Here is a 14,610-nt window from a genome sequence, read left to right on the forward strand (position 1 = left end):
TAGTTGATCACATAAATGCTATCACCTCTCTCATCTCTTTTTCACCCCTGGTCTACAAGAACATTCCTTTCTTTGTGTTCTCTCTCACTTATTCAGCCAAGCTCTAATGTTACATAGTGGTCTGGGAAACACCAAAGTCGTACTCTTTTTTTAAGCTTTTGTGCAGGAGGTTATCACTTGCCTTGAAGAAAGGCTTGATGTTAAATACACCTTCCCTCAAAACTGTTTTTTGGGGAGGTGTTTCAGAACTTCCTAAAGATAGCAGTGCTGCCTGCTGGGAGGACAGAAGGCTTGCTGAGGGTTACTCGTGGGCCATCACAGCCCCTGCTGATCCTCAAGTGCCTCAGCCATGGCAGAACAGTGGGGAAAATCCAGAAACTGAAATGGGATGCAATTTTAAAATACAGTAGTTTATCCTCCCCACTCTTAGAGAAATATTACATGAGAAAACTAATCCAGCTTTGACTTAAAGTATTGAAGAAATGGCAGAAACCTTGCCTAGTTACAAAATAAAACATTTATTTCAGGCATTTTTAAGATTAAAAACTTGGAGTCTAATATATTTAACAATATACCCTCACTAGATGACTTGCAAAAAAGTCCTTGATAAGGTATTATGTGTGACAGCAAATATCAAAAATCCCTAAAAGAATTCTAAGAATTCTTTCATTAAATGATCTGATTAGCTGATAAGTCATTTGCATTGCATGTGGACGATTTTTTTTTGGTCATTAAATGCTTGAAAGACTATTCCAAAGCTTTTCATATTAATGCAGAATAAAATATATAGCACAAAAGATGTAACAGACTTCATTCACAACTTCATCATCTTGATACAAGACAAAGAGGTCAGTTAGTATGTATTTCTTGGATAATTGATGTGGAAGTCTTGAGTAACCACCACAGAACAGGTGTAGAATTGAGAAAATAGAACAGTTGCTGAGAAATGAGGCACTCTGAGGGCCCCCTCATTATCCATAAGTCCCCTCTCTACCTTGATTTGGTAAAAAGAAACTTCCTGTGCCCATTACTAAAAATTTGATATTTTAAAGAAAGACTTTATTTCTTTTTCATAAAACACAAGATGTGCTCTTTCTGCTAGAGTTGTTTATTTCTTTTACTCTGTATGTTATCTATATTGCCTGATCTTTAGTCTCATTATTCTGCTCCTCAGGTTGGTTTCTTTCTCTCATTTCCCCACTTACAGCACTATGAAATACTGTCAGCAGAGTCAAGAGACAACTGCTTTGATTGGTGCCATAACACTTGATGAACTCTTTTCTGCCAGATGAAATAGTTACTACCCTCAGCCATCTGCAGCAGGCTGCTTTCACTTCTTGGTGGTAATTGCATGTGGTAATCTCTGGGGCAAAGAGGTCAAAGGAGCACGTGGGAACACCAGCCACCATTCCAAAATCTGTCACGGAGTGGACACAGTGATATTTTTTCTCTTTTTCTGACTGGTCATACCAGGTCTTTCAATCTTATATGATCAGCTTCACAATTTACCCCAAGAGAAGCTTAAAAAAAATAAAGATGAGAAAGATCCTTTTTCAAGATTTCAAAAGAAAATGGATTGTTTTAATGGTAGAATTGTCTTTGAGACAGATTCTGTTACAGGCCAAAGAAGTTCACTGACTCTTCAGCTTTTTGTGTGTTGTTGATACAGGATTCACTAGAACACCATTATTCATGATGTTTTTCTTGGTTTGTCCTTTGCTTGTTCAATAGGAATTGGAGGGTCTAAAGCGTGCCCAAAAGCAGGCTGCAGCCACTCAGAGTGCAACAGAGGTTCGCTTAAACAGGGCCTTGGAAGAAGTGGAGAAGTACAAAGTGGAGCTGAATAAACTGAAGCAAAGCAACAAGGTACTATGGCTTAGGAAAGCAATTTCCAGTCTGTAATCACTCAGTATTGCTAGAATGAGACAAAAAGCTTGATGGGCTTTGGAAGCTTTGTATCTCTTACAGGCAGCCCCAAAATTAACTTGGAGCAAGTCACAAAAGGCCTCAATAAGTTATCTTAGAGGATACTACTGCAACCTCTGCAGGAGGAAGAAATGTACAGAATGAAGTTAAAGCCTTTCTGATTTTCCTCATTTCTGTGAAAATGAGACATGTTTAGAAAGAGGGAGCAGTTCACATACAAAGGCAAACCATGGCTCTTATTGCCAAGATTTTCTTTTCTTTTTTAAGCTTTAATGTGGGAGTATTTTGATTAATTCCATTTCTTTTCAGAAGTGTCATGTGTGGCTACTGTTTGTCATTTTCTTATGTAATTCAGGTTTCATTAGTTAAAGCACCATTTCCATAATTTCTCCTTTTCTTCCCTTGGTAGGATGTAGCTAATCAAGAACTCAAAATGATCGAAGAGTTAAAAGCAGAAAACAAGAAACTGCAGAAACAAAAAGGAGAGCTAATTACAGGTTTTAAAAAGCAGTTAAAATTAATTGATATTTTGAAGAGACAAAAGGTAAGGAGCAGACTATGGGTGTATTTCAATTAACAACCTCTAGCTAAAGGCATCTACTGTCCAGTAAAGTAATCCTGAAAACTGTAAGTTTACATGGAAGGAAATTAAAATGAGAAGAAAGTATACTAAGAGATATTTCCCAAATCAAATTATTTTCCACTTACTAGTTCAATCACACTTTTCATTTAAAATACTTGGAATGTGTGCAGTCATTCCCATCAGCTCTCATTCTGGGGCTGCATGAGACGTGTAGAGCTATGGGCTGGACAGGACGTTAACAGCACAGAGTGGGTCAGCTCCAATTGCTTACTCTGCAGAATCTCCTGGATTCATTTGGGGATGGAGTCAGTGCACTTCTTGCACCCTCAAACCAAAGCTGTAAGACAGCTAAAGCAAGCAATGTATGGTGGCTTGTTGAGCAGAACCTCCTTTAAGAAGGGCCAGCCTTAGAGATAAGAAAGTAGAACATTTTATTTACCCTTGGAGTACTCAGTGATCACCAGACATTTAGTAAACACTTTTGAAGCTGTTGAGCCCCAAGAGGAAGAATAGTTCTGGATGAAGTGGCAACTTAAGTGTGTGTATTTTGCACCCTGATGCTAAGAACTGAGAATTGCAATATGAAACTGCACTCTTGAATGTGGAATAGCTCCCCAACACAGGGCAAAGGAGGACAGGTAAGTGGAATAAAAGGAAGTGGGGCTGCTTATGTATTTCCAGTGCAAGAGAATTTTTCTGGCAGTAACAAGATGCAGAGGAGATCCTGGGGATTTACCTAACAGCAATAGTGCTAACTTAGCCTTTGGCTGGCCCTTCTAGCTCTGAAGTTTTATTTTGAGAATGAAAACTACACAGCATTCACTCAAAATCTGTTCTTTCAGATGAGGTAGCTTGTTGTCCTCTGGGACATGAATTCACTGAAATGGGTGTCACAGAGCAGCATTTCTGTTTGACTGGCAACCAAACCCATGGTCTCAGACAGATGTCACAAACTGCATTAAATACATTTTTAAGCCATTACTAATGCTGTACCAGAACTGCAGATAGGAGAGAAAGCCACTTATCTTTTCTTACAAAAAGTGTTACTCACAGAAGAAGGATGCTGTGAGTTGTCCTTTCTGAAGAGACTGGGGCTAACCCTGCCCCTTGCAGCTTCTGGCAGAAGGCACTGGGGAAGGGCAGCTGAAGCTCACATGTGCTCAGTACTCACAATCAGTGGAAGGATTCAAGTCTGATTCAAACAGGCCTTTTGTTGAATGAATTAGAAAAACCTGATTTAGTCTATTTGTGTGGCAGCTTCAGATGCACAGAGCAGACAGAGCCTGAAGAATGATAGAGGGAAAATATTCCCCAAAGACATTAAATATCAGAAGTAGGATGAGAGTTGCTTTGTACTAGCTTTAATGTTAAATTGTATATTGATTAGCTTAAAAGAACATGGACCAAGTTTTCTTATATGTGTTCTTCAGAAGTCACAAGAGTTGTCAGATTTTCAGGAATTTCTTTATTAATGAATTAATTATTAATTATTAATTGCTTTATTAAAAACCATAAAATATCCCAGTTAGCCAGGATTTTGTATTGCTCATTCACACTATTTTACCTTCTCACTTTTTCTTTTTTTAGATGCACATTGAAGCTGCCAAGATGCTTTCTTTTACCGAAGAGGAATTCATGAAAGCTCTTGAGTGGGGAAATTATTGATCCCATTAAATAACTTCTGTTTGAAAGATGAGTCAGATGGTACATTATTTTGAGACTGTATATGAGTCCTTGTTAATAGTTAACAACTGTACATCCCACTAAATTGATTTTGTTGATTTTTCTTATGTTTAAATAGTTAAACTTTTGTCAGCCTGATAGCTTGTGTTGTAATGTCATATGAAACACAAATTTCTACTTCATTGTCAGGCCAAAGTGCCCATTCTGTAAGGAGCAGAGAAGCACAGACCATGCAAGGAATATTCCAACAAGTGAACTTTGTTATTAGTTTGCTCTGTTCTAGCATTTAAAACTGTACCTTACCTATGGTCACATTCAGTCCAAGGAAGTCAGGATTTAGTCTCAGAAAATTCCTTGTTGCAACAGAAATAAACTAACCAGTGATCCACTTGAGAAGAAAATGTCATGTCCTTTTTAAAACACGTGGTTGGAAAATTGGCCTTGTCTGTTCTCTGTAACAGATCTCCCTCAAAGCTAGCTGGTCTGGCATCTAATTTAAGCACCAACAGCTCTTTTATAGAAATGCCCAAACTTGTTTTAGCAATTACATCTGAGCGCCCCTGGCTGGCATAACCATACATGAGACTTGCCCCTCATCACCCAGACAGACTCCACAGTCCCATGGAGCTGTATGGAAAACTGTTCCTCCAATCCAGGTGGAAGTGTTCAACCTTTCCCTGGCCCTCAGCTGCTGCTTTGGGATACAGGCAGGAGCAATGACTCCGTATTCCCAGGTGCTCTACAAGCATCACACCCATCAAAATTTCATTATTCATCATTGTAATCAATAACTACAAAGGGTAGAAGAGCTGAGCCTATTGTGTGTATATTAATGAACAGGACCAATACAAGCCTGTGCTGCTTGCATGAACCTCTGCCCCACCTCAGCTATTTCAATGGATTCATCCCTCAGAGTAAGTGAGTAAGAACATGGGACAAAACCAGTCAGTTTATGCAGTGAAAGAAAGGTATAAACAGTAGTTCTGACCTCAGAATGACACAACATATCTGCTTAGAGCCTACCAGTGAAGTAGTACCTCAGCTCTACCTCGTGGAGATCAGACACACTGCATTTGAATGAGGGCTGTTGTAGTGTAGTGCCAGTGCAGCCACATCTTCCCAGAACCAGTGCATTAGGAGAATCCTTCAGTCCAGACTGGAATACACATGCTAGGTTAGGTTTCTGCTGCTTGCTGCAGAAAACATTTCTAACATTACTACATGACTAACTAAAAATAATTGAGAACTCCAGAACAGTTTATTGATGAAAAAATCAAGTGGACTTCTATAAAATGGACTTCCAAAAAATGCAAATGCACTTCTAAAAAACTAACTGTTCATCTGTTTAGAACTTTGGTTTTAAAATGAAGGCTGTCAATGCTATTAAAAAGGAATTCCTCACTGTTAAAAGCAAATGGAAGTTTTCACTGGGAATCCGATGACACCTAGTGGCAAAGCAGGAGCTGAGCTGAGAGAAGGTTCAGCTCTCTTCTGAAAGTTCATTACCTCTTCTCTGCTGGTAAGCCAACCTGAAATCTTCTCCAAGCATGTTAATATCGTTTTCATCTTTGAGTATTCCCTGCATTAACAGGAAAGAAACATCAGAAGGTAAAACCAAGCAGAGACATTACTATGGCTCTCTGAAATTTTCTATGGAGAAAGTATGGTATCCATAATACTATGGCACCTTTAAGGCAAGCCTGAAAACGGTCACAAAATCCAAACAGGTGAGTTACAATCTGTGCCCCCCTTTTTTTTCCTGCCAAAAGACAACATTTAGCTGCATTCTCTTGCTCAGAGGAGTGATTAGAATCAGTACAGCACAGGGGCAGGCTTAGTAAAATCAAACAACTGCAGTAAAAGAGGCCCTGGCTGGGCTGGGGCTCTGTCTCCCCCTTTTACCTGTGTTGGAATTAACTCATACAAAGAAATAACTTGGGAAGCCAAGTAATGCTGGAAAACTTAATAAAAAACTATGTTTTTGAGAAGAGAAGCTTCACAAAGAAATCTAAATTTCTAATTCTAAATTAATTTTACTGCTAAAAATATGTATGACCCACAGAACATACCTTGCAGCATTTAAAAAAGAGGAACAAAGTTACAAACTGCATTTATATTGAAAAGTTTCCTATTTGGTAGCACTTTGCTGTTTAACCATCCTGTACGTTACAGGAACACCCAACTCAAGAGAAGTGTTGAAGCAGAGAACAGAAAAGTAGAACATCATACATAGCACACATGGGAGCCCTGGACACTGAAATTGCCAAGGCTTCCTACAACATAAAATTCAAACCAGAAAAGTTTATCAAAATTTTGTAAATATGAGTTATCCTTTAATTAAATCTACATTAGAGAACAACTCACTTCAAGTGTTACAAATTCCTGCACCAATTATCGTATTCATATTTGAAAAGTTAAACTCTGCTCTACTTAAGGTTTTCCAGTATTGCAGAATTTTTTTAACCAGCTGGATAGTTCCCTCTCTTCTGTAAATGCAATTTTACATCCCTAAGGCAGTTCTCAGTTCATTTGTGTACTATTAGGAGATCTTTCCAATTATGAAGCACAATACAAAATAAATTGTAGTTTATTCCTATTGCAATAACTGCTTCCATCTTTTTAACTTTTAAAAACACCAGGATGAACAGAGTAAGCTCTGTAATGCTTCTGTAAATGCTGCAGTTCATTGCACTGCTGCAGAGTCTGGAGTTATGGAGTATTTGGCAGAGAAGCCAGAGAGCTGCAAGAAATTGCTGCCAAAACCCCAACTGAGAAATTTGGTGGAAACAGGTTTTAAGATGTGGTGGACTCCTTTCTAGCTAGAGAAGCCCTGCTGTAGAACTCATGTTCCATATTTCAAACACTGGACAGGCAAAGCGCTGTGGAAGCTTTCAGAGAGTTCTGTACAAGGCATCAATTGTGCCAGAGAGCCCACAGCCCCTCAGCACAAAGAGCAGTGCTGTAAACAGGCCCCAGCTCAAACACAAAAGGAAGAGGTGAGAGCAGGTGAGCTGACACAGCAAGGAGATCCACTGACTCCAGGAACTGCCACAGTTTTGCAACTTCCCCTTGAACTATCCAGGAGAAAACCAATTTACAGGACAGACATTAAAAATATTTAAAATACAATTTACTTACTCGAGGAAGATAACCCAGCAATTTCCATGCATGCTCCTTCAAGAGTTTCTGTCTCTCCTCTTCAATAATTGCACGGATCCTTTCTTGCCTTCTCTTCTCTAACTCTCTTTCTTCAAGTTCACGCTCCTACAATAAACAATTTTCCTAAGTTCTGTTTCAGCTCTGTGAAAATTCGTTTCCACCACTCTCCACAACAGCATAAAGAGAAAAAAAATTTAGTGGAGTAAATTTTGAACTTCCACTTCCTAATTCCTGGTCACAGGAAATGCTCTCGAAAAGGAAGGAAAAGTGTATGGAAAACCCTACAAAGCATTGTTTAAATAATATCTGTCTGGCAACTGGAAAACAATCTCAGACGAAAGACAAACTGAATGGCAAGTCATGGGGTGAGTCTGCTATCCAAGTGTTTGGTGTCAGAAGCCCTTTTGAAGGCAGGCAACGTTCAGTTCTGGTGGCTTTTTGGCTCTCAGATGAGTTAGTTTGTTCCAGCCCTACTGCTCTAATCCAGGGAAAGGAGCAATAGGTATGAATTCTCACACTGATGACTGGAAATTGCAATTCACATTACACAGGTGATTTATACCCTATAGACAGGTCTGAAAACAGCAGTATGGGATTCCATGCCTTGCTTTCAGTTTACACCTTTTCTTCCTCAGATCTCAATAAAAGAGACTTAACCTCAAAGCAAGACTAGGCCTGTTCCTCCTCATGCATCATTAGCAGTGCAGCTGACCAGGGATGTGAAACTGGACAGCAGTTGTGTGTCTGATCTCATGGCTCCCAAAGAGGTGTTTGCAGTACACAGCTACACAGGAGGGCAGGAATGTTGCTGACCCCAACCTCTTGAGCTACCAAAAAAGTTAGCTCTAAAAATATTCTTTTCTTGTTAGAAACCAAAACAAAGTCCTTGTTCTCCCTGCTCTTCTCTGCAATTCCCATCACCTTTCCCTACCAACACCAGCATTGTCCCTTGGGACAGTGTAAGTACTCCCATCTTAAACACTGCTCCAACCAAAGGTGCATGTGAAACTCTTACTTTTTCTGCAATCCACTGTTTGCGCCGGTCCTCAAGGATTTTTTCCACGGCCATTTTGTGTTCGAGCTGTTTCATTCTCCGTTTCTGCGCGTTCAGCTGCTCTATGCGATCGTCCTCGGCCAGCTTGGCCAACATCCGCTGCCGCAGAGCTTTGTCCTCTTCTCTCATAGCTTCTCGTTCTGCTGCCTTTAGAGCAAATTGCTTTTCATATGCTTGCCTTAAGTCTAGGCGCTGTCTTATTCTCTTTTCAATTTCTGCCTAGAAAGGAAATTTAGTAAAATGCAGTATTACTGAAAATACTTTGAAAATTCTCAGCAGCAGCAGCCAATCTACTCCATTTATCTTGGAATAAATTTACTGTAGCTCTTAACTCCTAGCATAACTAACTGGACCAAACATTCCATATCTGACAGTGCTCTCCAGTATTAATCAGCTTGGCAAATGTCACAAGATTCTCAAAATTAAGTCCAAAACCAAAAGGGATTTTTTTCCCACTATGATGAAGGGAATCAACAAGACAGTCATTCTGAACAACACTCTAAAAATAGCAGTGTTTGGTATCTCAACACTGTCACATTTTGTCTGTCACCCACAGCAAGGTAAGACAGAGTATGTCCAGGCCCATAGGAAACAGACATGTAGAAAAAACCTCAGTAAATTAAACTGCTTATCTTAAACCTAAACTTGAAAGTTACTGGTGTTCTCCTTCACAAGATAAATAAATGTATAAATGGGGCCACAAGGGTATTCAAAACCTTCCCTTGCCTTCCTGGTTTAAATACATTAGGAACAGAAAAGGAAACTCAAAGTACAAAATTTTCTCTCCAAAACCTAAGCTAATCTATAAGCTGCCTGTCTGACAGAACATTTAGAAAATAGAATTGAAAATAAATACTTTGTGCTAGAACATAACTGGAAACCCCAAAGTCACAAACAACACTGCAGACTTAGAAATCCAACGTGTAGAAAAAAAAATCCTTCATGTACCTGGCAGCACTTACCATCTCCTTCTTCCTTTCCATTGCTTCTTGTTCTTCCAGATACAGATCTTGGAGGATTTGTTCCTGTTCTTTACGCCTCTGTTCTTCTCTTTCCATGGTCTTGGCAAGCTATTACAAGAAGGAAAGGTTTCTAAATGAAAGACAAAAACATACAACAATTTTTTCTACAATTTTTTCTACAATTTCAATTTTTGATACCATGTTTTGAACTCTCTGTTTTTTCTCTTCACTGTCTCGAATTTTAGCCATCCAACCATCTTCTCTTTGTCGTTGCATGTTGGCAAACTCCATAATTTTCCTATTTTCTTCTTCCATCTCTTCCTGTTTCCTTTTCCTCCAGATAGCTTGTTCTTTTATAAACTCTTCAATATATGTCTGAGTTTCTCTTATTTTATCTAACTTCCGTTGTTTTTCCCTGTAGAAGATGGAAAAAAACTGTTCAAATAATTATTTAACATAATAAGTAAGTATTTAACCAGACACTCACCATTAACAAGATATTCCTGAGACTAAGATTTAAGTGACTCTCCTTAACCATTCAGCTAGAAACTAGATAGCTAAATTGAAAATACTTAGTAATAAACTGCCCCAAGAAGGGAATCTCATGTCTAACACCTTTTTGGAAGGCAGACTGTACAGAGAAGTACACACTGCTGCTGCATTTTATGTATGCCCCATCAAAGAGAAAGAAAAAAAAGCCCAATAGCACCACAACCCCTAAACTTTTTATTTACACTGAACTCTCCCCACCCCACACACAATACTCTGCCCTCAGAAACCTCCTTCCCTGTTCCTAAGACATGCAAACAAAGCATCTGGTGGCAAGGCAGGGACACAAGCAGAGGCAGAAATAAGTAATTTGCTGTTGTGTCCAACATGATGGGCCCAATGGAAGTCCTCCTGCAAATAAGCTGGATTTCATATTTGGGGAACAAGGACATGAGAGTGATGGGGACATTCTGAGGTTTCAACAGAAAAATCCATGCAAGTCAGTCTCTTGTTACTAAAGTGTGACCAAGGGAAACTAAAATGGGCCTTAGTATATATATGGAATAGGTGCATACAAATTAGCTTTCTGTGCAGAATTATATGAGTTGCTTTGTTTTAAATTAATAAATAATAAAAATTCAAAGTAACTAACATTTGGTCTTCTTCATAGATCTTTTTTACAATTTCATCAATCATGTGTTTCTCTCTTAGAAACTCTTCATAAGCCTCTTGCTTCTTTTTCTCCTGTTCCTCAACCTGTTTGTCCAGTTCTTGATGGTAGGTTTTCTTCTCCTGGTTTCGCTTCAGTTCTGCAGACATTTCTTCTTTCAGATACTTGTCATACTCTTCCTTCATCTCTTGGGCTACTTCATCCTCCCATTTCTGTGGGGAAAAAGGCAATGCAAGATTCCTTTTCACTCCCACTACTACAGCTTGTAATGAAAAAATACACAGTATGGAAAGGAATTATGCACCATTACCAGAAATGAAAGTCTTCCACCTCAACCTATAAATATAGAGCCTTAACATGCTTAATAGCTGAATCCAGTCAGTAGAACCCTTGAAGGGCACCCTCAAGATCTGACCAACTGGAGGAGCACCAAAAATACTTAAAGAACAAAGTATTGAGCATTGGAGCACAGGTGGGACTCACTCACATCAGCACAATGACTGGAATGAGGCTGGGCTACAATGAGCACATGGCTATACAGCAACTGCCTGCACTGAGCCCTGTATAAAGCAGTAACACATCAGGATCACTGCCTGATCACCCATATCTTTGTATAGATAAATACAAGTTTGCAAGTCTTCTGAAGTTACCCAGATCACTGTTTGGAAAGAGTAACATTGTTTTCAACAACCAGACTCTGAGGTAAGGATTCACCACTGTAAACACTTACTGTGCAAAGGGTATCATAGTTTTGACTTGGGTAAATACTACAAAACCAGTAAAATAACAAATATAACCAGTCATACACCTAATTCAATCACTACTCCTTCAATTGCAATGACAAAGTAAACCTTTTTCTTATAGCTAGTAATTGCTTTAATCCTTCATAACACAAAATATATTTTCAATAACACTGAATGCTTGAACAATATTTTAGATAAAAAAGGTCAAAGGAAAAATCTTCTACACAATCCATACAAAGAGTTACGTGACTCAGGTGCTGGGATATGCTAATTACCATGTTCTCATTGTATATAGCTTTTTTTTCAGCAATCTGTGCAGCTCGTTCTTTATTCATATAAGCAGATTTCAGCTTTCTTTCTAACTCTCGAAGTTCAAGACTGGAGGGGAAAAAAAAATTATCCTATTACAAGGGGGTAGGTATCTAGGGGAAGAAATTACGTTTCCATCACTATTTAAACACAGTACTTTTCATTGGGGCAACCCTGATGAAAAATATTGCTCTAGTTAAAGGGCAGAAAAAGGAAAAAAATCCATTTAAAAACAAGAGTTACCTATATTTCTACATGTGCTATCAACAGTTCTGCATACTTCACTTCTAACTATATAAGCACAGGTACATGCACATACACATGTATGGTCACAGATATGCCCAAGTGTACATATACACATATTCAAAATGAAAATTTTGTGGATCGATGTTTTTTATTTACAATTTTTTTTTTAATTAACTTATTATTATACTTTGATCTCAAAGTAACTTTTCCTTCAAGGTCTGAGTCATCTCCACTCCTGCTACAGCTTTCCCAAATCTGATAACAGGAGCAGCCAGTTTGGGAAATTTCTGAATTACCTGTTTGCTCTGACTTGTTGCCTGATCTTCTCATCTCTCATTTTCTCGAGGTCCCGCCTCGCCAGCTCAGCCGCCAGTTTTTGCTCTCGCTCCAGCTGCAGCGCTCTCTGCTTTCTGTTCTCTTCTGCCTGATGGCAACAAACAATTTCAGTACCAACTCTCGCACACGCACATTTGGGAAAAGGCAAGGAGACTGTGCAGTCAAGCAAGACTTTCCAAGTCAGTAAATGACTTGGGGAAAGCTCAAGTTACTGGGGAAAGCTTTTGACAGGCGAAGGTAAAGCCAGGCGTACTTCTCCTCGGCCTTCCCCCTCCCTGAGGGCGGCCGCCCCCGCAGCTCTTACCGCCCGCAGCGCCTCATCCAGCCGCTGCTCCCGCTCCAGCTCGGCCCGCAGCCGGGCCGCCCGCCTGCCCCACTCCCGCTCCTCGGACGCCTGCGGGCGACAAGGGAGAGGCGGTGGCGCAGGACAGCCGCGGGGACCCGGTCCCCATGCCGCCCCCCTCACGGTCCCGCTCCTCCTCGGTCCCTCCCGTCACGGTCTTGCTCTCCACGCCGCGCCCAATATCTCTCCCCTCACAGTCCCAGTCCCCCCGCCCCAATATCGCTCCCCTCACAGTCCCAGTCTCCCCCCCTCCCCAGCTCGCTCCCGTCACGGTCCCACTCGCCATGCCCCCCAAGCTCGCTCCCCTCACGGTCCCAGACGCCCCCCCAGTCTCGCTCCCCTCACGGTCCCACTCCCCCTGCCGCCCCAAGCTCGCCCCCCTCACGGTCCCACTCCCCCTGCCGCCCCAAGCTCGCCTCCCTCACGGTCCCACTCCTCATGCCCCCCCAATATCACTCCCCTCACGGTCCCACTCCTCATGCCCCCCCAGTGCCACTCCCCTCACGGTCCCACTCCCCATGCCCCCCCACCCAGTGTCACTCCCCTCACGGTCCCACTCCCCATGTCCCCCCAAGCTCGCTCCCCTCACTGCCCCCCCTTTACCATCCTGCAGGCCGTTGCCGTGGCAACGCGCGGCGCCGCCGGGCTCCAGGACGCGGTTTCACTTCCGGGAAATCGCCCTCGCTGATTGGCCAAGATGGCGACCGGACCCTGACGCGTCGTCGCTTAGTAGGCGGGGCCACGGGAGCGTGACGTCACTGCGAGGGGGACTTTGAAAGATGGTCTTGAAAGGCATTTCTTGAATCGTGACTTTAAATTAATACACCCGGCTCACCTCTAAACACAAACCCCAGGTGGCAGCGTTTAATAAGGAATTTATCTCCTTCACAGCTATGACGAGGGTTCTCCAGCAGGTATGGGAGATAGAGGTACAGGGCAGAACACAACAGCCAGAACATGATCACCAAAACAGATGATTCTGATAAGGTTACTTGGTACAGAGTCTCCTTTATTTAGGAAAACGCAGCCCTCCATATTCCAGAGAGACCTTACACAGAGCACAACTGCTCCCTACAGTTTTCCCAGATTTACTCTGCTCGAGGAAAGAAATCAATCTTGTGGCACCAAATTCCCCAAACTCTCCTCACCTTAATGTTCTTTTCCACACAGTTGAATAAAACTAAAGACATTTAAGCTTATTTAAAGCATTATTTCAAATTAATTAGTGTCACCTACTTTGTAAAATTAATTAAAATTAATAAAGCTTAAGAGAAGAACATGTCTGAGAATTAGGTAACAAGTGCAATTGTTTCTACTGATGCATTAGTAGAAACATCTGTCTATAGATGTGTCTATATCTTCCTGGGATGAGAACACTTATTATTTTAAATCTTTTCCAAACTTTCACAAATTGGTGGAATTCTTTCTGAAGCTTTGGTTATTCTCTTCTTTTTAAGGAGAAAAGTATTTTCCCACAACACCTGGGGAAGGAAGGAATAAACTACAGGAGACTATGTCTTTAAAAGATACAAGCAGAGAGAAATGAGACAAAAAAGATCATAAACATTCCCTAATTCGTCTTTGCAAGTGGTGTCACCACTGCACTTCTCTTTTCAAGATTAGGCAAGGAAACAAGTAAATGTCAATCCCTCCCAGTCCCCCAGTGATTCCAAGGCATTGACTTAGAAAGAAGGAATCTTTTAACTACTCTGGCACAGCAGTGACTTTAAATGCTCAAGTTTGGAGGTGGCAGGACTGGGGGAATAAAGATGCAAAAGATATTTTTGCTGTCCCTTCTCCTCAGTGAACAGCAATGTGCCTCACTGGAAATAAACAGAATTTTCTTTCTTACCAAAGGAAAGAACAAAGTCCCTACCCATCACTTCAGGAAATAGGAGCAAATAACCTTGAGATGTAAAATGTCATCTTTGTTCACATGACATCCTCCTTTTGGAACAGCAACCCTATAAAAGGAGAGCACAAACATCCCTTGAGTCAGTCTCCAGGACAGCAAGGCACCCAGACAGAAAAGTGGGAGTAAAAATGCTTGAGCAAAATATATACCAGCAACCAATGGGTCAGTTCACCAAATTATTTTTAAAATTAA

General features: G+C 40.9%; 2 protein-coding genes and 1 long non-coding RNA gene across 8 annotated transcripts in view; 2 read left to right on the plus strand and 1 right to left on the minus strand.

Moving 5' to 3' along the window:
• TEX9 (testis expressed 9) overlaps positions 1-4,593 on the plus strand; it is a 21,957-nt gene extending 17,364 nt beyond the window's left edge. For all 5 annotated transcript variants that reach the window (XM_071441592.1, XM_071441589.1, XM_071441591.1 and 2 more), the window contains 3 exons: positions 1,732-1,866; positions 2,336-2,470; positions 4,097-4,593. In XM_071441592.1, coding sequence (XP_071297693.1) covers positions 1,732-1,866; positions 2,336-2,470; positions 4,097-4,174 — 348 coding nt within the window. In that variant the 3' untranslated portion in view covers positions 4,175-4,593. The remainder of the gene's footprint in view (positions 1-1,731; positions 1,867-2,335; positions 2,471-4,096) is intronic.
• MNS1 (meiosis specific nuclear structural 1) overlaps positions 1-13,228 on the minus strand; it is a 21,580-nt gene extending 8,352 nt beyond the window's left edge. Inside the window, exons 1-10 of one of the 2 annotated variants that reach the window (XM_071441595.1) lie at positions 13,107-13,228; positions 12,465-12,554; positions 12,121-12,248; positions 11,545-11,647; positions 10,509-10,738; positions 9,566-9,782; positions 9,368-9,475; positions 8,367-8,624; positions 7,331-7,456; positions 5,699-5,771 (exon numbers count right to left, since the gene is read on the minus strand). In XM_071441595.1, the coding sequence (XP_071297696.1) occupies positions 5,699-5,771; positions 7,331-7,456; positions 8,367-8,624; positions 9,368-9,475; positions 9,566-9,782; positions 10,509-10,738; positions 11,545-11,647; positions 12,121-12,248; positions 12,465-12,554; positions 13,107-13,109 (1,336 nt within the window). In that variant the 5' untranslated portion in view covers positions 13,110-13,228. Of the gene's footprint in view, positions 1-498; positions 5,772-7,330; positions 7,457-8,366; positions 8,625-9,367; positions 9,476-9,565; positions 9,783-10,508; positions 10,739-11,544; positions 11,648-12,120; positions 12,249-12,464; positions 12,555-13,106 lie in introns of those variants that run through there. The other variant, XM_071441594.1, reaches the window with a different exon arrangement.
• LOC139596899 (uncharacterized) lies at positions 12,243-13,697 on the plus strand. The gene is made up of 2 exons (XR_011681481.1): positions 12,243-12,397; positions 13,117-13,697. It is a non-coding gene; the product is annotated as an uncharacterized lncRNA (long non-coding RNA).
• The last annotated feature ends 913 nt before the right edge of the window (positions 13,698-14,610 follow it).

Source organism: Agelaius tricolor, unplaced genomic scaffold (genome assembly GCF_023055355.1).
Source record: "Agelaius tricolor isolate 1412-34295 unplaced genomic scaffold, bAgeTri1.0.p SCAF_16, whole genome shotgun sequence".
NCBI lineage: Eukaryota > Metazoa > Chordata > Aves > Passeriformes > Icteridae > Agelaius > Agelaius tricolor.